This window comes from Somniosus microcephalus, chromosome 1, assembly GCF_052327205.1.
Source record: "Somniosus microcephalus isolate GS21.2 chromosome 1, FLI_Smic_1.0, whole genome shotgun sequence".
Taxonomy (NCBI): Eukaryota; Metazoa; Chordata; class Chondrichthyes; order Squaliformes; family Somniosidae; genus Somniosus; species Somniosus microcephalus.
Genome location: NC_140987.1, coordinates 26066360 through 26091426, shown reverse-complemented (window position 1 = coordinate 26091426; position 25067 = coordinate 26066360). Strand labels below are relative to the sequence as shown.

The 25067-nt window shown below is 46.7% G+C and overlaps 1 protein-coding gene across 3 annotated transcripts in view; it reads right to left on the bottom strand.

Moving 5' to 3' along the window:
* palld (palladin, cytoskeletal associated protein) overlaps positions 1-25067 on the bottom strand; it is a 610835-nt gene that overhangs the window by 265083 nt on the left and 320685 nt on the right. For all 3 annotated transcript variants that reach the window (XM_085975529.1, XM_085975522.1, XM_085975536.1), the window contains exon 4: positions 13765-13831. In XM_085975529.1, the coding sequence (XP_085831655.1) occupies positions 13765-13831 (67 nt within the window). The remainder of the gene's footprint in view (positions 1-13764; positions 13832-25067) is intronic.

Below are 25067 nucleotides of genomic sequence, written 5' to 3'. Positions count from 1 at the left end.
CATGTGACCAGCTCATTGGGACACTTTAAAATGGTTCCTGCACAACCTCAGACAACTATGTGGATTGAACCCATAGCAAGTTCTGGAAGCTGTTTCTGAGAGGACAAAGCCAGACCCACAGGCACGCATATGGATTAGATGCAGATCCACTCAAGATCTGGCTGGAGACAGAGGCCATCTAAATGTTGACCCAGATGAAAGAGACAATAACTTATTCATGAGGACAACACCAAGGGCTCGGTAACAGGATTTAGCACGAAATTAAAAACAATGAAAGCCATTTCAAACCAGAGATGGGCCTGTTACCAGCCGCTTAAAATGATTTAAAATATAATAACTGCCCCGCTGTGCTCAAAGCCCACCAAAAGTTAAAACAAAGACTCAACTGATTTTGGGGGGGAAGTGAAGCCTCAGGAAGAAAGGTATAACTGAAGAGACTTTTCAGCAGTTGAAACAAGCAGAAGCACCGGGTTGGAAGCGACACTCGAGGCAAGCTGAACAAGCAGCTTGGAGGACACGGCAGTGGGACACGACTCGACAGGGGCAACGACCCCAGGGACAGCTTGGACGAGTTGAGACACAGGACCAGGACACAGCACCCCGGAACGCAACTTGAGGAGGAAGACACAGCTTGGGAGAAGACTTTGGAGGAAGCTTGAATCAACAAGCTCGGACAGTCACAAAGAGAGCGGAGAAAAAGGACAGTTTAAAATCGGACAGTCGTTGCAGCCCCAGCAGCCTCGTTTTCAAAACCTTGCACTTCCTAGTGGGATTGGTGAGCATGTTTCTGGCCCTTCACAATCAGATCTAGATAGGTTTAATAAGGGGGTGGATTTAAGGGTACAATTAACATGAGTTGTTGTCCCTCGATGTTCCGTGTGTTTCTTTATTTCATGATGATCTTTGTAGAGTATAAGATGCCTATATTTGCCTTAGTTAGTATAATGTCGTTATGATTTGTTTGTATTTGTTTTTCCCTCCCATGTACCGTACTCTTGTCTTTGTTGCATTTGATTTGATATTTTTCCATTTGCAATAAAATTTCATTTTTATTCATCAAACTTGGTCTACAAGAGTCTTCTCTGCATTGCACTTCCTGCACCTAAGTCCAGATTATAGAATCTAAGGGGTGAGTGGGTCGAACCACTCAAAGTTTTACTGTGCAAGAGAGAGAGGCCTCTAGAGAGAGAAACCTCAGGGAAAGCTCTCGAGGAAAACCCCTTACAGCCAACAAAATACATATACACGATAAATGGGATCCGTCTGGGAAGACTTGGGCCAGTTTCACTGAGACCTGTTATCAACATACTGGAATGTTTGACACCTCCTGACTCCCCAAAGCCTTTCCACCGTCTACAATCAGTCATGTGATGGGATACTCTTCACTTGCCTGGATGGATATTTCAGTACAAAGGGAACCACTTGGCCCATCGTGCTTGCCCTGCTGCTAGTTCAACAGTAGAGCTATCTATTTTAATCCCATTTCCCCTACTCTTACCACATATCCTTTTTCTTACGTGTTGCGATTAACTCGGATTGTTTTTAAAGAAACCATTGCAGCTGTGAGGAGGGATGATATCTTAGAAGGATCATCCAGCGAGGCCATATGGGTTGAACAGAAAACCTAAAAAGGGGCAGTCACACTGCTGCGAGTGTACTATAGACCCCCAAACAGTCAGAGGCGGAATAGAAGAGCAAATATGTAGGCAAATTTCTGAGACGTGCAAAAATAGGGCAGTAATAGTGAGGGATTTCAACTTCCCTAATATTAACTGGGAGAAACATAGAAACATAGAAGATAGGAGCAGGAGTAGGCCATTCGGCCCCTCGAGCCTGCTCCGCCATTCAATGAGATCATGGCTGATCATCCAAACTCAGTACCCTGTCCCTGCCTTTTCCCCATATCCCTTGATCCCTTTAGCCTTAAGAAATATATCTAACTCCTTCTTGAATATATTTAATGAACTGGCCTCAACTGCCTTCTGTGGTAGAGAATTCCACAGGTTCACCACTCTCTGGGTGAAGAAATTCCTCCTCATCTCTGTCCTAAATGGTTCACCCCTTATCCTTAGACTGTGACCCTTGGTTCTGGACTCCCCCGCCATCGGGAACATCCTTCCTGTATCTAGTCTGTCTAGTCCTGTTAGAATTTTATAAGTTTCAATGAGATCCCCTCTCATTCTTCTAAACTCCAGCGAGTATAAGCCCAATCGACCCAATCTCTCCTCATACGTCATTCCTGCCATCCCAGGTATCAGCCTGGTGAATCTTCGCTGCACTCCTTCCATGGCAAGAACATCCTTCCTCAGAGAAGGCGACCAAAACTGCACACAATACTCAAGGTGTGGTCTCACCAAGGCCCTGTACAACTGCAGCAAGACATCCTTGCTCCTGTACTCGAACCCTCTCGCTACGAAGGCCAACATACCATTTGCCTTCTTAACCGCCTGCTGCACCTGCATGCTTAATAATTAGTGATTAGGGGTAAATTAGTGTGCAAGGTTTAGAGCGAGCAGAATTCTTAAATGTATTCAGGAGAACTTTTTTAGCCAGTATGTAGCAAGCCCAACAAGAGTGGGGGTGGTTCTGGACCTAGTTTTAGGGAATGAAGCTGGACAGGTGGAAAGGGTGCCTGGGCTGGGGAATTTTAGCTATGAGAAAAGATTGGATAGGCTGGGGTTGTTTACTTTTGAACAGAGGAGGCTAAGGGGAGACTTAATTAAGGTATATAAAATTATGAGGGGCCTAGATAGAGTGGATAGGTAGGACCTATTTCCCTTAGCAGAGGGGTCGATAATCAGGGGGCACAGATTTAAAGTAATTGGTAGGAGGATTAGAGAGGATTTGAGGAGAAATCTTTTCACCCAGAGGATGGTGGGGGTCTGGAACTCACTGCCTGAAAGGGTGGTAGAGGCAGAAACCCACATCACATTTAAAAAGTACTTGGATATGCACTTGAAGTGCCGTAATCTACAAGGGTACGGACCAAGTGCTGGAAAGTGGGATTAGGCTGGATAGCTCTTTGTCGGCTGGCACGGACAAGATGGGCCGAATGGCCTCCTTCTGTGCTGTAAATTTCTATGATGCTGAAATGGGTAAGGTAGGGTCCGTGACAGAATGGTTTGCACATGGTCAATAGAAGGAGCAAGCTTGAGGGGGGCAAAAATGGCTTTATTCATAGAAACATAGAAACATAGAAGATAGGAGCAGGAGTAGGCCATTCGGCCCCTCGAGCCTGCTCCGCCATTCAATGAGATCATGGCTGATCATCCAAATTCAGTACCCTATCCCTGCTTTCTCCCCATATCCCTTGATCCCTTTAGCCTTAAGAAATATATCTAACTCCTTCTTGAATATATTTAATGAATTGGCCTCCACTGCCTTCTGTGGTAGAGAATGCCACAGGTTCACCACTCTCTGGGTGAAGAAATTCCTCCTCATTTCAGTCCTGAATGGCTAACCCCTTATCCTTAGACTGTGACCCCTGGTTCTGGACTCCCCCGCCATCGGGAACATCCTTCCTGCATCTAGTCTGGTCCATTCTGGTTTTCACTGATTTCGATATTCTTTAATTTAAAAAAAATGAGGGTAAACACATTCCTCTCCTGTTCTCTAAATTCACATTGATTAAAAAGACAACCTGTTAGTAGGCTGAAGGTTGCAAGAGAGCAGCCTGGACACATTCCTTCCTCTTCTGCATGGAGACAAGTCCCTGACCTCCATTTCACACCTTCTGCAGTGAGGTAGCACACAGGAAACAAGTACAACATCTGGCAACCGCTTCCTGAAATTGGTGGGCCATTGACAAATTCCACCCCCAGTTGTTAAAGACCAATAGACTGATGAACAGCTTGGTAACCTGATCTCCATGAATACAACATACAGAGAGCTAGCATGTAACGGGGGAGCCATGTTAAGACTGTGCTCGAGAGAGAGAGCGAGGCTCCCTGTGTTGCTCGATATTAGTGTCAGCTGTGGCTCAGTGGGCAGCACTCTCGCTTCTGAGTCAGAAGGTTGTGGGTTCAAGTCCCACTCCAGGGACTTGAGCACAAAAATCTAGGCTGACGCTCCCAGTGCGGTTCTGAGGGAGTGCTGCACTGTCGGAGTTGCCGTCTTTCGGGTGAGACGATAAACCAAGGCCCCCGTCTGCTCGTAAAAGATCCCCATGACCACTATTTCGAAGTAGAGCAGGGGAGATGCCCTGGGTCAATATTTATCCCTCAACCAATATAAACAAAAACAGATTATCTGGTCGTTATCACATTGCTGTTTGTGGGAGCTTGCTGTGCGCAAATTGGCTGCTGCGTTTCCCACATCATTACAACAGTGACTACACTTCAAAAATACTTAATTGGCTGTAAAGCACTTTGGGACGTCCGGTGGTCGTGAAAGGCGCTATAGAAATGCAAGTCTTTCTTTCTTCTTTTAGGATGCAATGCACCTATGGAGAAGCAATTCAACCCTTGCAAATCATTCCAATTCCAGTTCAGTGCAAACTGTACAGTTAACCAGATGCTGCCGTGGCTGCTAATGTCACATCATAGAATCATACAGCACAGAAGGAGGCCATTCGGCCCATCGTGCCAGTGCTGGCTCTTTGGAGGAGCTATCCGATTAGTCCCTCTCCCCCCTGCTCTTTCCCCATAGCCCTGTAATTCTTTCCTTTTCAAGTATTTATCCAATTCCCTTTTGAAAGTTACTATTGAATCTGCTTCCACCGCCTTTTCAGGCAGCGCATTCCAGCTCATAACTGCGCAAAAACATTTCTCCTCTTCACCTCTCTGTTTTTTTTTTGCCAATTATCTTAAATCTGTGTCCTTTGGTTACCAACCCTTCTGCCAGTGGAAACAGTTTCTCCCTATCTACTCTATTAATACCCTTCCTAATTGTGAACGCCTCCATTAAATCTCCCCTTAACCTTCCCTGCTTCAAGGAGAACATAAGAACATAAGAATCAGGAGCAGGAGTAGGCCATACGGCCCCTCGAGCCTGCTCCACCATTCAATAAGATCATGGCTGATCATCGACCTCAACTCCACTTTCCCCACCCAATCCCTCTATCCCTTGATTCCCCTAGAGTCCAAAAATCTATCGATCTCAGCCTTGAATATACTCAAAGACTCAGCATCCACAGCCCTCTGGGGCAGAGAATTCCGAAGATTCACAACCCTCTGAGTGAAGAAATTCCTCCACATCTTGGTCTTAAACATAGAAACATAGAAGATAGGAGCAGGAGTAGGCCATTCGGCCCTTCGAGCCTGCTCCGCCATTCAATGAGATCATGGCTGATCATCCAAATTCAGTACCCTGTCCCTGCCTTCTCCCCATATCCCTTGATCCCTTTAGCCTTAAGAAATATATCCAACACTTTCTTGAATATATTTAATGAACTGGCCTCCACCGCCCTCTGTGGCAGAGAATTCCACAGGTTCACCACTCTCTGGGTGAAGAAATTCCTCCTCATTTCAGTCTTAAATGACTTACCCCTTATCCTTAGGCTATGACCCCCTGGTTATAAGAACATAAGAAATATGAGCAGGAGTAGGCCAATCGGCCCCTCGAGCCTGCTCCGCCATTCAATAAGATCATGGCTGATCTGATCCTAACCGCCAATCTACTATCGCAGAACCATCTCCTGAATCTAACAGAATTAGACACACAAAATAGGAGCAGGATCAGGTTACACGGCCCCTGGGCCTGCTCCGCTACCCACAGGGCCATGTCCGATCCGAACCTAGACTTATGTCGAAATTCCTGCCCGCTCCCCGTAACCCTTAATTCCCTTTACTTCTAGGAAACTGTCTATTTCTGTTTTAAATTTATGTAATGATGTAGCTTCTACAGCTTTTTGGGGCAGCATATTTCATGGACCTACCACCCTCTGAGTGAAGTAGTTCCTCCTCATCTCAGTTTTGAAAGATCAGCCCCTTATTCTAAGACTATGCCCCCTAGTTCTAGTTTCACCCATCATCGGGAACATCCTCCCCGCATCCACCCGATCCAACCCCTTCACAATCTTATATGTTCAATAAGATCGCCTCTCATTCTTCTGAACTCCAATGAGTAGAGTCCCAATCTACTCAACCTCTCCTCATATGTCCATCCCCTCATCCCCGGGATTAACCGAGTAAACCTTCTTTGTACTGACTCGAGAGCAAGTATGTCTTTTCTTAAGTATGGACACCAAAACTGTATGCAGTATTCCAGGTGCGGTCTCACCAATACCTTGTACAACTGAAGCAATACCTCCCTATTTTTATATTCTATCCCTCTAGCAATGAAAGCCAACATTCCATTGGCCTTCTTAATCACTTGCTGCACCTGCATACTAACCTTTTGAGTTTCGTGCACCAGGACCCCCAGATCCCTTTGTACTTCAGTACTTTCCAGTTTCTTGCCATTAAGATAATAACTTGCTCTACGATTTTTCCTGCCAAAGTGCATAACCTCACACTTTCCAGTATTGTATTCCATCTGCCAAATCTCTGCCCACTTACTTAGCCTGTCTATGTCCCCTTGCAGGTTTTTTATGTCCTCCTCACTCACTACTTTCCCTCCCATCTTAGTATCATCTGCAAACTTTGATATGTTACACTCGGTCCCCTCCTCCAAATCGTTAATATAGATTGTAAAGAGTTGGTGACCCAGCACTGACTCCTGCGGAACACCACTAGTTACTGATTGCCAGTCTGAGAATGAACCATTTATCCCAACTCTCTGCCTTCTGTTAGATAGCCAATCCTCTATCCATGCCAGAATATTACCCCCAATCCCGTGATTTTTTATCTTAAGCAATAATCTTTTGTGTGGCACCTTGTCAAATGCCTTTTGGAAGTCTAAATACACTACATCCACTGGTTCCCCTTTATCCACCCTATATGTTACTTCCTCAAAGAACTCCAGCAAATTTGTCAAACATGACTTCCCCTTCATAAAACCATGCTGACTTTGTCCTATTAAATTATGATTATCCAAATGTCCTGTTACTGTCTCCTTAATAATGGACTCCAAAATTTTACCTACCACAGATGTTAGGCTAACCGGTCTATAGTTTCCAGCCTTCTGTCTACTGCCCTTTTTAAATAAGGGTGTTACATTAGCAGTTTTCCAGTCTGCCGGGACCTTTGCTGAGTCCAGGGAGTTTTGGAAAATTATTACCAATGCATCCACAATCCCTACCGCCACTTCCCTCAAGACCCTAGGATGTAAGCCATCAGGTCCAGGTGATTTATCCGCCTTGAGTCCCATTATTTTACCGAGTACCACTTCCTTAGTGATTTTGATCGTGTTTAGCTCCTCCCCCCCTATAGCCCCCTGTTTGTCTAGTGTTGGGATATTCTTAGTGTCCTCTACTGTAAAGACTGATACAAAATATTCATTCAGTGTTTTTGCCATCTCCATATTTCCCACCATTAATTTCCCGGTCTCATCCTCTAAGGGACCAACATTTACTTTAGCCACCCTTTTTCTTTTCATATAACTATAAAACTCTTACTATCTGTTTTTATATTTTTTGCTCATTTACTTTCATAATCTATCTTTCCTTTCTTAATCAATCTTTTTGTTATTTTTTGCTGTCTTTTAAAGTTTTCCCAATCCTCTATCCTCCCATTTGATTTGGTTACCTTATATGCCCTTGTTTTTAGTTGAATACTATCCTTAATTTCTTTACTTAGCCACGGATGGCTGTCTTTTCTTTTACACCCTTTTCTTCTCAGTGGAATATATTTTTTTGGAAGTTGTAAAATAACTCCTTAAATGTACACCACTGATCATGTATCGTCTTACCCTTTAATCTATTTTCCCAATCCACTCTACTCAATTCCACTCTCATACCTTCATAGTCTCCTTTATTCAAGCTTAGCACGCTTGTTTGAGATCCAACCTTCTCACCCTCTAATTGAATATGGAATTCAACCATGTTATGGTCACTCATTCCAAGGGGATCATTTACTAGGACATTCTTAATTAATCCTGTCTTGTTACACAGGACCAGATCTAAGGTTGCTTGCCCCCTGGTCGGTTCAGTTACATACTGCTCAAGAAACCCATCCCTAATACACTCAATGAACTCATCCTCAAGGCAGCCCTGCCCAATTTGATTTGTCCAATTAATATGATAGTTAAAATCCCCCATAATTATAGATGTTCCCTTATTACAAGCCTCAACTATTTCCTGATTGATACTCCGTCCAACAGAGTTGCAACTGTTCGGAGGCCTATAGACTACGCCCACTAGTGTTTTTTTCCCCTTATTATTCCTTATCTCCACCCAAACTGTTTCATTATCCTGATCTTTTGACCCAATATCATTTCTCTGTATTACAGTGATTCCTTCCTTTATTAACATAGCCACCCCACCTCCCCTTCCTTCCTGCCTGTCCTTCCTGATCGTTAAATAACCTGGTATGTTTAATTCCCAGGCATTGTCACCCTGCAGCCATGTTTCTGTAATGGCCACAAGATCATACCCATATGTAGTTATTTGTGCCATTAACTCGTCTATTTTGTTACGAATGCTACGTGCATTCAGATAGAGAACTTTCAAATATGTTTTGTGACACTTAGTTCCTGCTTTTGCCCTTTTTATTACTTTACCTTTTACTCCATACCTTCTGCCCCTTCCTGACACGCTCTGGTTTTTAATTTCCCCACTACTACCTAAGTCTATGACCTTCTCTGTTGTCATTTTTATTATTTGCTCTCTAGGAACCTCCCCCCCACTAGTTAGTTTAAAGCCCTCTCTACAGCCCTAGTTATATGATCCGCCAGGACTCTAGTCCCAGCACTGGCCAAGTGAAGCCCGTCCCAACGGAACAGCTCCCTCCTGCCCCAGTACTGGTGCCAGTGTCCCAGGAAGCAAAACCCATTTCTCCCACACCAGTCTTTGAGCCACGCATTTAACTCTCTAATTTTATTTGTCCTAGCCAAATTCGCTCGTGGCTCTTATTACCCTTGAGGTTCTGTTTTTTAATTTGACCCCTAGCTGCTCATACTCCTTTAACAGAACAGGCTTCCTAGTCCTATCTACATCGTTTGTACCAACATGGACCACGACAACTGTATCCACCCACTCCCAGTGCAAGTTTCTTTCCAGCCCAGAGGAGATGTCCTTAACCCTGGCACCGGGGTAGGCAACACAGCCTTCGGGACTCTCGCTCTCGGCTGCAGAGAACTCTATCTATCCCCCTAATAATACTATCCCCTACCACTACAACATTTCTATTTACTGCCCCCTCTTGAATGGCCCCCCGTTCAATGGTGCTGTGGCCAGGTTGCTCATCCTCCCTGCAGTCCCTGTTCCTGTCCCCACAGGGAGTAAGAACCTCGAACCTGTTGGACAAGAGCAAGGGCTGCGGCTCCTCCAGCTCTACCTCCTGGATCCCCGTACCTGCCTCACTCGTAGTCACACCGTCCTGTCCCTGACCATGGGCTACACCTGAATTAATTAACTTCATAGGTGTGACCACCTCCTGATACACAGAGTCCAGGTACTTCTCCCCCTCCCTGATGTGTCGCAGTGTCTGAAGCTCAGACTCCAGCTCATCAACACGGAGCTGGAGTTCCTGTAGCAGCAGACACTTGTCACAGACATAATCACCGTGAGCCTCAATGGGGTTCACCGGCTCCCACATCTCGCAACAGTAACACATCACCTGCTCCATTCTATGTAATTAATTACATTTTTTATTGTTAGTTATGGACACCCTCTGCCCGATTTTAGATGCTAGTATCCCCTTTAATTATTTGGATTTAAATTAAATCAATCCCTGTAGTTACACCAGTTAAATGGTTTACCAACAGTCACTCTGCACCAGAAAGGCCTTATTAACTACAACCTACAGAGTTAAAGTTTGAAAAGAGCACCTAACACCCCACTTACCCTAACTCACACTTACCCAAACTCACAGCACTCTTTCATGACTCGCACTAGGACTGGTCTTTTTATACTGATTGTTTGTTTACAGCCAAATGAGTCACCCCTGCTGATTGGTTAGAAAACTGGTTTCCACTGCCTGCTGTGCCAATTTACTCCTACTGCAGTGTAACCTTGTTTTACTCTTCTTAAACCAACAGAATCCCAAATATTTAACTTTTCCCTTTACTTAAACTGCTTAAGTAATCTTATCATGAATGATTTAAAGAGAAATAACAATTAAAGAACTCTCACACTTACCCAAACTCACAGCACTCTTTGATGACTCGCACTCAGTCTGGACTCCCCGGCCATCAGAAACATCCTTCCTGCATCTAGTCTGTCCAGGCCTGACAGAATTTTATAGGTTTCGATGAGATCCCCTCTCAATCTTCTAAACTCCAGTGAGTATAAGCCCAATCGACACAATCTCTCCTCATACATCATTCTTGCCATCCCAGGTATCAGCCTGGTGAATCTTCGCTGCACTCCCTCCATGGCAAGAACATCCTTCCTCAGGTAAGGTGACCAAAACTGCACACAATACTCAAGGTGCGGTCTCACCAAGGCCCTGTACAACTGTAGCAAGACACCCTTCTTCCTGTACTCGAACCCTCTTGCTACGAAGGCCAACATACCATTTGCCTTCTTAACCGCCTGCTGCACCTGCATGCTTACCTTCAGCGACTGGTGCACAAGAACACCCAGGTCTCTTTGCACTTCCCCTTCTCCCAATCTATTGCCATTCAAATAATAATCTGCCTTCCTGTTTTTGCCACCAAGGTGGATAACCTCACATTTATCCACATTATAGTGCATTTGCCATGTTTCTGCCCAATCACCGAACCTGTCCAAATCGTACTGGAGTTTCACGACATCCTCCTCACAGCTTACCCTCCCACCCAGCTTTGTGTCGTCTGCAAATTTGGAGATATTACATCCAATTCCCTCGTCCAAATCATTAATATATATTGTGAACAGCTGGGGTCCTAGGACCGATCCTTGCAGTACCCCACTAGTCACTGCCTGCCACTCGGAAAACGACCTGTTTATTCCAACTCTTTGCTTTCTGTCCGCCAACCAGTTCTCTATCCAAGTCAATACCTTGCCCCCAATCCCATGTGCCTTAATTTTGCACACTAATCTCTTATGTGGGACCTTATCGAAAGCCTTCTGAAAGTTCAAATACACCACATCCACTGGTTCTCCCTTATCTATTTTACCAGTTACATCCTCAAAAAATTCCAGTAGATTAGTCAAGCATGATTTACCTTTTGTAAATCCATGTTGACTTTGTCCGATCCTGTCACTGCTTTCCAAGTGCTCTGCTATTACATCTTTTATAAAAGACTCTAGCATTTTCCCCACTACCGATGCCAGGCTTACCGGTCTATAATTCCCTTCTTTTTCTCTACCACCTTTTTTGAATAGTGGGGTAACATTAGCTACCCTCCAATCCATGGGTACTGTTCCAGAGTCTATCGAGTTCTGGAAGATGACCAGCAATGCATCTACTATTTCTAGGGCCACTTCCTTAAGTACCCTGGGATGTAGATTATCAGGCCCTGGGGATTTATCGGCCTTCAGTCCCATCAATTTTCCTAACACCATTTCCCTACAAATACTGATTTCGTTCAGTTCCACCCTTTCATCAGACCCTATGTTCCCCGGCATTTCTGGGAGGTTATTTGTGTCCTCCTTTGTGAAGACAGAACCAAAGTATGAATTTAGTTGGTCTGCCATTTCTTTGTTTCCCATTATAAATTCCCCTGATTCTGACTGCAAGGGACCTACGCTTGACTTCACCAATCTTTTTCTCTTCACATATCTATAAAAGCTTTTACAGTCAATTTTTATGTTCATTGCTAGCTTACTCTCATATTCTATTTTCCCTTTCTTAATTAATCCCTTTGTCCTCCTTTGTTGAATCCTAAACTGCTCCCAGTCCTCAGGATTATTGCTTATCCTGAGGCTATGCCCCTAGTTCTAGACACTCCAGCCAGGGGAAACAACCTCTCAGCATCTACCCTGTCAATCCCCTTCAGAATCTTGTATGTTTCAATGAGATCACCTCTCATTCTTCTAAACTCCAGGGAGTATAGGCCCATTCTACACAATCTCTCCTCATAGGACAGCCCTCTCATCCCAGGAATCAATCTAGTGAACCACTGTTGCACCGCCTCCAAGGTTTCTCCAGTCTCTCGACATAACTGAAGTCCTTCATCCCTGGAATTGTGCTGCCAAACTTCCCCGGCACCCTCTGCAAGGCCTTGGATAGGAACACAACGAGCATGGTGAAGTGCCCTCTTGCCGCTGTTTAAAGACAAGCCCTATACAGATTGATATATGCAACACTATAGATGTATCTGGAATGACCCCCACCCTCCCAGCCCTTATATCAGGAGCTTCCATAGACATTAGCAACTCACTCCTACCAATTAAGAGTGCCTTCCCTTAAAACAGGCCAGAAAACTTGTGTAAGTGCATGAATCGGTCCATATGTCAACAATGACATACAGACAACATAATTTCTAGACAATATGATATTTCCCTGACATTATCAGGCCTGCTTCCATTAGCTCCACTGGGCATCTAAGAAAAACTCCACCAAACACAGATACCCGGACATACAAAAGTTAGCATGAGGTACAGCAAGTAATCAAAAAGGCAAATGGAATGTTGGCCTTTATTGCAAGGAGGTTGGAGTATAAAAGCAGGGAAGTCCTGCTACAACTGTACAGGGTATTGGTGAGACCACACCTGGAGTACTGCGTACAGTTTTGGTCTCCTTATTTAAGGAAGGATATACTTGCATTGGAGGCAGTTCAGAGATGATTCGCTCGTTTAATTCCAGAGATGAAGGGGTTGACTTATGAGGAAAGGTTGAGCAGGCTGGGCCTATACTCATTGGAGTTTAGAAGAATGAGAGGGTAGATGCAGAGAGGATGTTTCCCCTTGTGGGGAAATCTAGAACTCGGGGGCACAGTTTCAGAATAAAGGGTCGCCCTTTTAGAACTGAGATGAGGAGGAATTTCTTCTCTCAGAGGGTCGTAAATCTGTGGAATTCTCTGCCCCAGAGAGCCGTGGAGGCTGGGTCATTAAATACATTTAAGGTGGAGATAGACAGATTTTTGCAAGATAAGGGAGTGAAGGGTTATGGGGGGCGGGTGGGGAAGTGGCTTTGAGCCCAAGATCAGCCATGATCTTATTGAATGGCGGAGCAGGCTCGAGGGGCCAAGTGGCCTACTCCTGCTCCTATTTCTTATGTTCTTATGTTCTCATACTAACATTCATTTGGCACGTTAAATTCAAAGCTTTACTTCAACATGTGATAAACATATGCTAGTACAGACCAGTAGAATCAATCGCATCGCAAGTCAGTTCAATAGTTAAGTCTCGGCCGCGGTGATGAACGCTCATTAGTCCTACCTCACCCGGCTTTATTACATGGCAAGCCAGCACCTGCCGTCATGCATCCTTTATCCACACTAGGTAGAGTAATACCACAAAATGCTCCTATACAAAGAGTTTTGATGTTGCATAATCCACCATCAGAACATGCATTGTCATCTGAAGCCTAATTACAGATTTCCAATTACAGCCTGATCTTCTAGTCATGCACACTTACCGTTGGACCCATGCACGCTTACCGTTGGACCCATGCACGCTTACCGTTGGACCCATGCACGCTTACCGTTGGACCCATGCACACTTACCGTTGGACCCATGCACGCTTACCGTTGGACCCATGCACACTTACCGTTGGACCCATGCACACTTACCGTTGGACCCATGCACACTTACTGTCGGACTCATGCACACTTACTGTCGGACTCATGCACACTTACTGAGGCATGGCTCCGGCTTGTGACTTAAACATATCTCCCTCACCCTCCGAATCTGTGGAAGAAACACCTAGACAGGAGGGAAACAGAGCAGAGTTAGAGGGACGTTTAACTTTTCTTTAAGTATGAAGAAGGATGAGGGTTTGCACCCTTTTAATTGGCCTGGTCTCAGCCTGGGAAGGTGGCTGTAAACGTTACGTGCTGCTTTTAATAACCAGTCTATGCGTGTGCGAAATTCAATCCCATTACAGAGCTGTTGTATAGACGTGTATTAGCGTGGCACACCCCCAACGTCACTGGCACACACAGGAGCCTCAGGGTTTTTCCAGCTGTCAGATAAAAGGAAGGAGGTTTGCTTGCTGCTGGGATGAGCAATGGGGGATAAACAGGAAATGGATCTTTCTTCCTGATGCTTCCAGATTCATTCCTCTACACAAAGCTGGGCAAAAACTAATGAGAAACAGTACAGGCTAGGCTTCAACCGCAGTCCATCATTAGGAGCGCGCAGTCTATTATTACATATCATTTGTCCTATTCTAAAAGTATAGTTAGACTTAGAGACGGGAGCTTAATTTGTCAATTCAACAGCAGTGGTCTTTGAAGTCTAATGATGCCAACTCCATATGATCTCTTGCTAGTGGTCAAGGAAGAGACTTGGCAGGAATGTCAGTTCACACTTGTTGTGCAATAGTTCTTCTATTAACTGAACTGAAGGCTTATATAGCCACAAACCCACCATCCGAAAGCAAGTCTACTTCTCTTCTTAGTCTGGACCTCATTTGAAGATCGTAAGCGTCTGAAGTTTAACTACATGTAGTTGAAGCTGTGTGGGAGGAAAGAAGGTTCCAACGATAGATCCGATTGCTTCAGGCCAACAGATTACTCGCTCAAGACATGAGGTCAAATCAGGGGCTTTAAAGGAAGAGGGCCGCATTGCCTCATCACAAAAAAAAAACATGTTAAGACACTTACCAGTACCTTCAGCTGGGCAAGACAGCAGTAATTGGGCATGGCCAGGTTGGTGACTCTTATCTGCCCTCTGAGTGGCCTCATGAGCTATTCAGTTCTATCAAACCACTGCCAGTCATTCAAGATGAAGGCCCATCACCACCTTCTCAAGGGCAACTACAGATGGGCACCCACATCACGAGAATGAATTCAAGGAAAATGCTTTCACGAGCTCAGCCTTGGGTTACTGGCAGGGTGGAATGTGAGATGAAGATCCACTCTGGTACACAGCTGTCCTGCATGTGTTAGCTCAGACTCGCCTACTTGTACCCTTGTCTGGTTATTCAATTAGAATGCATTTCACGTGATTGCAGAAGCTGTGTATTCAGAAGCTCCCTATCTCTGTAACCTCCTCCAGCCCTTCAACCCTCGAGATCTCTGCACTCCTTCAATTCTGGCTTCTTGCGCGTCCTCCCGATTTTCATCGCCCCACCATTGGTGGCCGTGCCTTCAGCTGCTGAGGCCCTAAGCTCTGGAATTCCCTCCCTAAACCTCTCCGCCTCGCTACCTCTCTTCTTTCTCCTTTAAGATGCTCCTTAAAACCTACCTCTTGGTCACCTGTCCAAAGGTCTACTTCTTTGGCTCGGTGTCAAACCTTGTCTGATTACGCTCCTGTGAAGCACCTTGGGACGTTTTACTATGTTAAAGGCGCAGTATAAATGCATGTTGTTGTTGCCATGGTGACAAACACCAAACATTGCAACCGAACCTAGCAATCTTGTTAAATTATTTGAAACACAGGCACGACCCCGCCCCCTCACAAACCGCCCCCCCCCCCCCCCCCCGCCATCCACTCATGTGCTGCCCGTACAATGTGAAACACAGCAAAAAGCTCTGCAGTCCTTGCGGTGCCCACCGGTCGCAGAAAGCTTCGAGTGTACCAGGAGCAAGGAGGGAATGTGGCAAGGCACAGAACGAAGAAGGTAGGTGTTCCAGAGACCACGGACGTGCACCGGCCGAACGAGCAACGGCCCGCGATGAGGACAAGGACAAGGACCGCGGGTGTCAGCAGAGCGGGAGGGTTAGTTGGGTGGGGGGGTGGGGAGCAATGAGAGGAGCAGAGGGTGTGTGGGGAGGGAGGGGGGCGGAGATAGCACTGGCTATTCCCCTTTACCGACATCAACAGAGGAATACACCATTCCACCAAAGACCAATTCAATTCATCTGGCCAACCCCAGAGTTCAGAAACAGAATTAGGTGTCACAGAACAATTGTCAAAAAAGTCCTGCTGCGATTTGAGGCTAGCTGCTTAAGAGAGTAGGAGGCATCGGTTGAACACGTTAACTAGTTGCGCTTGAGGTTAACCAGATCTGCGTGTATAGACTTCAGAGTGTACCTCGGGTGTGTCAGCCTACAAGTCTTAACCTTGTAACTGCAGAGGAGACAGACCTTATGTAAGCTCCACACAGGCATTACATTTGACCTAAAGTGAAAGAAAGAACTTCCTTTTATCCAGCGCCTTTCACCACCTCCGGGCGTCCCCAAGTGCTTTACAGACAATGATGTACCTTAGAAGAGTAGTGTGATATCTTGAGACACAGCATATATATACAACAGCACAAAATGGCTTCAGGTAAGAACTGTACTGCATATGGCTTTATTTTTATTATATACACCAGTAGTCCACCAGGTGGCTCTATTACATGTAGTCACTGTTGTAATGGTGGAAACCTGCATTATACGGAACAACACGATCATGCACTGTGTCACTAACACCTGCCAAGCCTGGGAAAGGCAAACAAAACGTTGTTGCTAAAACTCACACAATGCTCTGACTTTGAATCAGTACAAGAAGAAAGATTAGGGAGCTATCTCGTGAACTGGGTATACTGTATTTGAACTCTGGGCAGGGCCAGATAGATGGAAATGATCCTTACTGGTCCTGTACATTCCTACATTCTTAGTTCATAGAATCATAGAACAGTTACAGCACAGAATGAGGCCATTCAGCCCGTGCCAGCTCTCTGCAAGAGCACTTCAGCTAGTCCCACTCCCCCGCCCTTTCCCCGTAGCCCTGCAATTTTTTTTCCTTCAGGTACTTATCCAATTCCCTTTTTTAAAGGCACGATTGAATCTGCCTCCACCGCCCTCTCAGGCAGTGCCTTCCAGATCCTAACCACTCACTGCGTAAAAATGTCCTGTGTTGTTCCTAGCCTTTCAGTAAAGTATAAGGGATCATGTGAGACTTTTTTATATTATTCATATATTGGGATTGCTAAGAGGGCCAGCGGGACAATGACAGGATTTAACCTCCCAGACTAGGCCCTAAGCTCTGGAATTCCCTCCCTAAACCTCTCCACCTCTCTTCCTCTCCCCCTTTAAGCTGCTCTTTAAAACCTACCTCTTTGACCTTTGGTCACGTGTCCTAATATCTCTTTATGTGGCTCGGTGCCAAGTTTTATTTGATAACGCTCCTGTGAAGCACCTTGGGTCGTTTTACTATATTAACAACAACAACAACAGCAACCTGTATTTATATAGTGCCTTTAACATAGCAAGGCGCTTCACAGGAGCGATTATCAAACAAAATTTGACACCGAGCCACATAAGGAGATATTAGGGCAGGTGACCAAATGCTTGGTCGAAGAGGTAGGTTTTAAATAGCGTCTTACATAGATACATAGATACATAGAAGATAGGAGCAGGAGTAGGCCATTCGGCCCTTCGTGCCTGCTCCGCCATTTAATGAGATCATGGCTGATCCTTTAATTCAGTATCCCGTCCCCGCCTTCTCTCCGTAACCCTTAACCCCTTTTGCCCGTAGAAATATATCTAATTCCCTCTTAAATATATTTAATGAGCTGGCGTACACTGCCCTCTGTGGCAATGAGTTCCACAGGTTCACCACTCTCTGAGTGAAGAAATTCCCCCTCATCTCTGTCCTAAATGGTTTAGCCCTTATCCTTAAATTATGTCCTCTAGTTCTGTTCTCACCCGCCAAGGGAAACATTCCTTCTGCATCCAGTCTGTCTAGACCTGTCAGAATTTTATACACTTCTATGAGGTCCCCTCTCAATCTTCTAAACTCCAGTGTGTACATCCCTAAACTACATAGTCTCTCCTCATAGGTCATTCCCGCCATTCCTGGTATCAGCCTGGTGAATCGCCGCTGCACCCCCTCCATGGCAAGAACATCCTTCCTCAGATGAGGCGACCAAAACTGTACACAGTACTCGAGGTGTGGTCTCACCAGTGCCCTGTACAGCTGCAGCAAGGTATCCCTGTTCCTGTATTCTAACCCTTTTGCTATGAAGGCCAGCATACCGTTTGCCTTCTTGACCGCCTGTTGCACCTGCATGCTCGCCTTCAGTGACTGGTGTACAAGAACACCCAGGTCTCTCTGTACTTCCCCCTCTCCCAATCTATTGCCATTTAAATAATAATTTGCCCTCCCGTTCCTGCACCCAAGGTGGATAACTTCGCACTTGTCCACATTATAGTGCATCTGCCATTTATCCGCCCAATCGCCCAGTCTGTCCAAATCGCTCTGGAGCTTCCTGGTCTCTTCCTCTGAGCCCACCCCACCTCCTAGTTTAGTGTCGTCTGCAAATTTGGAAATGCTGCATCCGACTCCCTGATCCAGGTCATTAATGTAAATTGTGAACAGCTGGGGGCCCAGGACAGATCCCTGTGGTACCCCACTTGTTACTGCCTGCCATTCAGAAAATGAGCCGTTTATTCCAACTCTCTGTTTTCTATCTGACAGCCAGTTCCCTATCCACGCCAAAACTTTCCCCTTTATCCCATGAGCCTCAATTTTCCATGCTAATCTTTTATGTGGGACCTTATCGAAGGCCTTTTGGAAGTCCAGGTACACCACATCTACTGGCTCTCCCCCATCTATTCTACCAGTTACTCCCTCAAAAAATTCCAATAGATTAGTCAAGCACGATTTACCCTTTGTAAAGGAGGAGAGAGAGGCGGAGAGGTTTAGGGAGGGAATTCCAGAGCTTGGCGCCCAGGCAGCTGATGGCACGGCCACCAATGGTGGAGCGATGAAAATCGGAGGCCAGAATTGCAGGAGCACAGAGAGCTCAGAGGGTTGTAGGGCTGGAGGAGGTTACAGAGATAGGGAGGGGCGAGGCCATGGAGGATTTTGAAAATTAGAGTAATAATTTTTAAATCGCGCTGTTGCCGGACCGGCAGCCAATGTAGGTCAGCGAGCACAGGGGTGATGGGTGAACGGGGCTTGGTGCGAGTTAGGACACGGGGCAGTGAGCACAGGGGTGATGGGCGAACGGGGCTTGGTGCGAGTTAGGACACGGGGCAGTGAGCACAGGAGGTGATGGGTGAACGGGACTCGGTGCGAGTTAGGACACGGGGCAGTGAGCACAGGGGGTGATGGGTGAACGGGACTTGGTGCGAGTTAGGACACGGGGTCAGCGAGCACAGGGGGTGATGGGTGAACGGGACTTGGTGCGAGTTAGGACACGGGGCAGTGAGCACAGGGGGTGATGGGTGAACGGGACTGGGTGTGAGTTAGGACACGGGGTCAGCGAGCACAGGGGGTGATGGGTGAACGGGACTTGGTGCGAGTTAGGACACGGGGCAGTGAGCACAGGGGGTGATGGGTGAACGGGACTTGGTGCGAGTTAGGACACGGGTCAGCGAGCACAGGGGGTGATGGGTGAACGGGACTCGGTGCGAGTTAGGACACGGGGCAGTGAGCACAGGGGGTGATGGGTGAACGGGGCTTGGTGCGAGTTAGGACACGGGGCAGTGAGCACAGGGGGTGATGGGTGAACGGGACTTGGTGCGAGTTAGGACACGGGGCAGTGAGCAAAGGGGGTGATGGGTGAACGGGACTTGGTGCGAGTTAGGACACGGGGCAGTGAGCACAGGGGGTGATGGGTGAACGGGACTTGGTGCGAGTTAGGACACGGGGCAGTGAGCACAGGGGGTGATGGGTGAACGGGGCTTGGTGCGAGTTAGGACACGGGGCAGTGAGCACAGGGGTGATGGGTGAACGGGACTGGGTGCGAGTTAGGACATGGGGCAGTGAGCACAGGGGTGATGGGTGAACGGGACTGGGTGTGAGTTAGGACACGGGGCAGTGAGCGCAGGGGGTGATGGGTGAACGGGACTGGGTGTGAGTTAGGACACGGGGCAGTGAGCGCAGGGGGTGATGGGTGAACGGGACTTGGTGCGAGTTAGGACACGGGGCAGCAGAGTTTTGGATGAGCTCAAGTTTACGGAGAGTGGAAGGTGGGAGGCCGGCCAGCAGTGCGTTGGAATAGTGAAGTCTAGAGGTAACAAAGGCATGGATGAGGGTTTCAGCAGCGGATGAACTGAGGCAAGGGTGGAGACGGGCGATGTTACGGTGGTGGAAGTGGGCGGTCTTGGTGATGGATCGGATTTCTCGAAGACTGTGCATTAAGGAATTGGGAGTGAAATTTCCCCAAGTGAAAAATCAAGAAAATTCCTGTCATACTCCAACAACCTACAAATGAAATTGTGGGAAGACACAGGTTGGAAGCGTCTGATTTTGTGAATGAGAGAAACACAGACGTTCTGTCGAGTTTCAGTAAGACGAATATCACCACTCCGTCACATCCGAAAGACGGCACCTCCGACAGTGCAGCACTCCCTCAGTACTGCACTGGGAGTGTCAGCCTAGCTTTATGTGCTCGAGTCTCTGAAGTGGGACGTGAACCCACAAACCTTCGAGACTCAGAGGCGAGTGTGCTACCCACTGAGCTGTTGCTTCAGTGGTGGACAAATCCTAAATCCGAACACCAGGAGCTGGTAGCTTGAAATGCCTGCCAATTTACGGGAAGGGTGATTTGATTTAATCTTCGGATGTGCCGTTGAGCTTCCGTGACATGCGCCTAAGCAGCCCTCGAAGAGAAAATGCTTGGACAATCCTGCACCACGTAACTGTGAAGACATTCGGGCGGGATGGGGCGGAAGAAACCTCAGTTTGCACATTCCTGAAAGGCACATTGAATGGTGGGCATCATTGTCCAGTCGTGCCAACTAGGCAAAAAAAAAAAAAATCCTATCTTCAGAAGAGCAACTCATGGAAGAACATCTTTGGCCTGGAGCATCAGATGTTTTTACGGTTGATTTTAAATATAGATTTTTTTTTAATTCGTTCATTGGATGTGGGCGTCACTGGCAAGGCCAGCATTTATAGAAATACAGAAACATAGAAGATAGGAGCAGGAGTAGGCCATTCGGCCCCTCGAGCCTGTTCCGCCATTTAATGAGATCATGGCTGATCATCCAAATTCAGTACCCTGTCCCTGCTTTCTCCCCATATCCCTTGATCCCTTTAGCCTTAAGACATATTACCCATCCCTAGTTGCCCTCGAGAAGGTGGCAGTGAGCCGCCTTCTTGAACCGCTGCAGTCCGTGTGCTGAAGGTACACCCACAGTGCTGTTAGGGAGGGAGTTCCAGGATTTTGACCCAGCGACGATGAAGGATCGGCGATATACTTCTAAGTCAGGATGGTGTGTGGCTTGGAGGGGAAATTGGAGATGGTGATGTTCTTGCTGCCCTTGTCCTTCTAGGTGGAAGAGGTCACGGGTTTGGGAGGTGCTGCCGAAGAAGCCTTGGCGAGTTGCTGCTATGCATCTTGTAGATGGTACACACTGCAGCCACGGTACGCTGGTGGTGGAGGGAGTGAATGTTTAAGGTGGGGGATGGGGTGCCAATCAAGCGGGCTGCTTTGTCCTGGATGGTGTCGATCTTCTTGAGTGTTGTTGGAGCTGCACTCATCCAGGCAAGTGGAGAGTATTCCATCACACTCCTGACTTGTGCCTTGTAGATGGTGGAAAGGCATCTGTTTGAGTGTTTCCTAGAATACTCTTTACTGTGCTGCATTCATTGCCACCAGTTCATACACCAGCACCTGTGCAATGATCAACGGTCACAAGAGTCTCAAAACCTAGAACACATTTTACTAATCTAGGAACAGGAGTCGGCCATTCAGCCCCTCGAGCTTGTTCCCGTCATTCAATTAGATTTCCCACATTACAACAGTGACAACACTTCATTGGCTGTGAAGCGCTTTGGGACGCCCTGAGGTCGTGAAAGGCGCTACAGAAATGTAAGTTATTTCTGTTAGATCATAGCTGGTCTGTGCCTTAACTCCATTTACCCAACCTTTGATCCATATCCCTTGATACTCTTACCCAACAAAACAACGTCGACATCCGTCTTGAAAGTATCAGTTGACCCAGAATCCACGGCCTATTAGGAGAGAGGGAGAGAGTTCCAGATTCCCACTAGCCTTTCTATGAGGGAGGAATTGTTCAATACAGAAGGAATTCCAGGAGACACCCATTTTGCACAAACACTTGTAAAATGGCAGCAAGGTTCTGCAACCAAAGAAGATTCTGAGGCTGATTTTATGGTGCCCCGATCATCCCACAGTCAGTCTAGTGTTTTGCGCATGTCTATCTCCAGAGACACGTAATCTTCCTGACGCTCCACCCACAGGCAGTCCCGCCTTCAAGCCTATACTTGACGCTCCGGCAGTGGGATCAGTGCCAGGACCAAGAATTCCTGATCTACTGCAAGATGACAACAACAACAACTTGCATTTATATAACACCTTTAAAGTAGTAAAACGTCCCAAGGTGCTTCACAGGAGCGATTACCAAACAAAACCTGACACCGAGCCACATAAGATATTAGGGCAGGTGACCAAAAGCTTGGTCAAAGAGGTAGGTATTAAGGAGCGTCTTAAAAGTGGAGAGAGAGGTAGAGAAGCGGAGAGGTTTAGGGAGGGAATTCCAGAGCTTAGGGCCCAGGCAATTAAAGGATTGACCACCAATGGCGGAGCGATTAGAATCGGGGATGCGCAAGAGGCCAGAATTGGAGGAGCACAGATATCTCTGGGGGGGCGGGGTGGTGTTGTACGGCTGGAGGAGATTACAGAGATAGGGAGGGGCGAGGCCATGGAGGGATTTGAAAACAAGGATGAGAATTTTAATACTGAGCCGCTGCCTGCTCGGGAGCCAGAGGGTGATGGGTGAACAGGACCTGGAGCGAGTTAGGACACGGGGCAGCAGAGCTTTGGGTGAGCTCAAGTTTACGGAGGGTGGAAATCGGGAGGCTGGGCCAGGAGAGCGTCGGAATCGTCGAGGAATTCCCCCACTTGTGAGCCACAGAGTCTGCTTCTGGAAGAGCAGCAGCGGAGTGAGGAAGGAGCCTGGACCTGGATCAGCCGTGAGGAGGTGGTCGGGGGAGTGGAGTGGCAGTGAGTGCTCATCTCCAGGGGCAGAGAATCAGCTGTTGTCTTACAGGCTTGCCAGTTGGTTGTCCTTGAGGTGAAGCCTTTGCATGCCTGGCTCTGTCTCCATTTATAAATGGCCGCACAGTCCACAGGTATTGTAGAAAGAAACAGAAAGCCTTGCATTTATAGTCAATGGAGCACTTTTCAAGTGTTGTAATGTAGGAAACACGGCAGCCAATTTGTGCACAGCAAGGTCGCACAAAACAGCAATGAGGTAATGATCAGTTTTTGTGATGTTGGTTGAAGGACACTGAGGAGAGCGCCCCTGCTCCTCTTCGAAATAGCCTCATGGGGACTTTTACATCCACCTGAGAGGGCCTCGGATTAACGTCTCATCCGAGAGACGGCACCTCCGCCGGTGCAGCGCTCCCTCAGCACTGCACTGGAACGTTAGCCTGGATTATGTGCTCAAGGCCCTGGAGTGGGACTTGAATCCACCACCTTCTGACTCAGAGCTTGACGATAATCTAAAACCAGCTGATACAATAGCTCCCAGAAATGTTTACATTTTCTTTTAATGACTCACTCCACAACAAAGAGGAAAAGACTTGCAATCGTTAACTATGCAGAGGCGAGCGTGCTTCCCCACAGAACCACGGCTGCCACGGCAGGAGCTTGCTGGAGCAGGGCATCCCATGGTGTACGCCGTTAGTCAGACTTTTTCCTGCACCCACCAGCTCAAACTTTTTTTTGCGCCATTAACTTGCTGGAAGTGCGAGGGCACAGCAAGGGCAATGGGGCATTTGGGAGCTAAGTGGATGACGGGATCGACAGTCTATCTCCTTAACCAATAAGATTTAAGGATTGAGAAATAAGTAGAGGAAGGACTGAAAAGGAAATAGGGCGAATTAGAGTAAAATCAGGCACAGAAAGAGAAAGAAAGATTGGGTTAAGAGAGAAAAAAAAGAAAGAAAAATTTAACATTTTTACAATCTCCAACAACAATTCACAACGTGAAGGATTGAGACACCACAGTTAAAATTGTTCACTCTCTGGGCCAGAGTGGTTGATTGGCATTGTATTAACAATTATCACCTCGTTAAAAAGATACTTACGCTATTAATTACCAGACTTTACTTTCTGTGGCGAGTTTAATGGGCAATTAATATGCAAATCCAGCAAGTTCTTAAAAATAAAGGGAGGTTGATGGTGAGATGACGTCCGTGTGATAGCGATGTAAATCGACCAGCAGGTTCTGGAGATTTGCAACTCACAGCGTAACTCTTCATCCCCTGAACTTACTGGCTGATTTGCACATTAATAACGGCTTGCGTCATTAACAGGCTGTTATATTTCCAGCAAGTCCCGGCCCATTAATATATAACAATGGTAGGATTATCGCTGGTAGAACAAGTGACTTGTTATCACACAGAAGCGAGCACTTTCACTGCCTCCAGGACGTTTAAAGCAAGGTCGCAGTTCTCGGGGCACAGATGAACGAGGTGAGCGGGGGAAAGTTGCAGGTTTTGTTTATGGGATGCTGCAACACATCAAACCACTTGTCCTAATTACAGGGCTTCCTGTATTCACACAAAGCTGACAACATACTTTGGCGCAGACAGTTTAATGTTTCAATGTGTTGTGTGAGTGAGTTTACGCAATTACTGCGACTGTAACAGAAACATAGAAACATAGTAAAATAGGAGCAGGAGTAGGCCATTCGGCCCTTCGAGCCTGCTCCGCCATTCAATATGATCATGGCTGATCCTCTATCTCAATACCATATTCCCGCTCTCTCCCCATACCCCTTGATGCCTTTTGTGTCTAGAAATCTATCTAACTCCTTCTTAAATATATTTAGTGACTTGGCCTCCACAGCCTTCTGTGGTAGAGAATTCCACAGGTTCACCACCCTCTGAGTGAAGAAATTTCTCCTCATCTCAGTCCTAAATGTCCTATCCCGTATCCTGAGACTGTGACCCCTCGTTCTAGATCCCCCAGCCAGGGGAAACATCCTCCCTGCATCCAGACTGTCTAGCCCTGTTAGGATTTTATATGTTTCAATGAGATCCCCTCTCATTCTTCTAAACTCTAGTGAATACAGGCCTAGTCGAC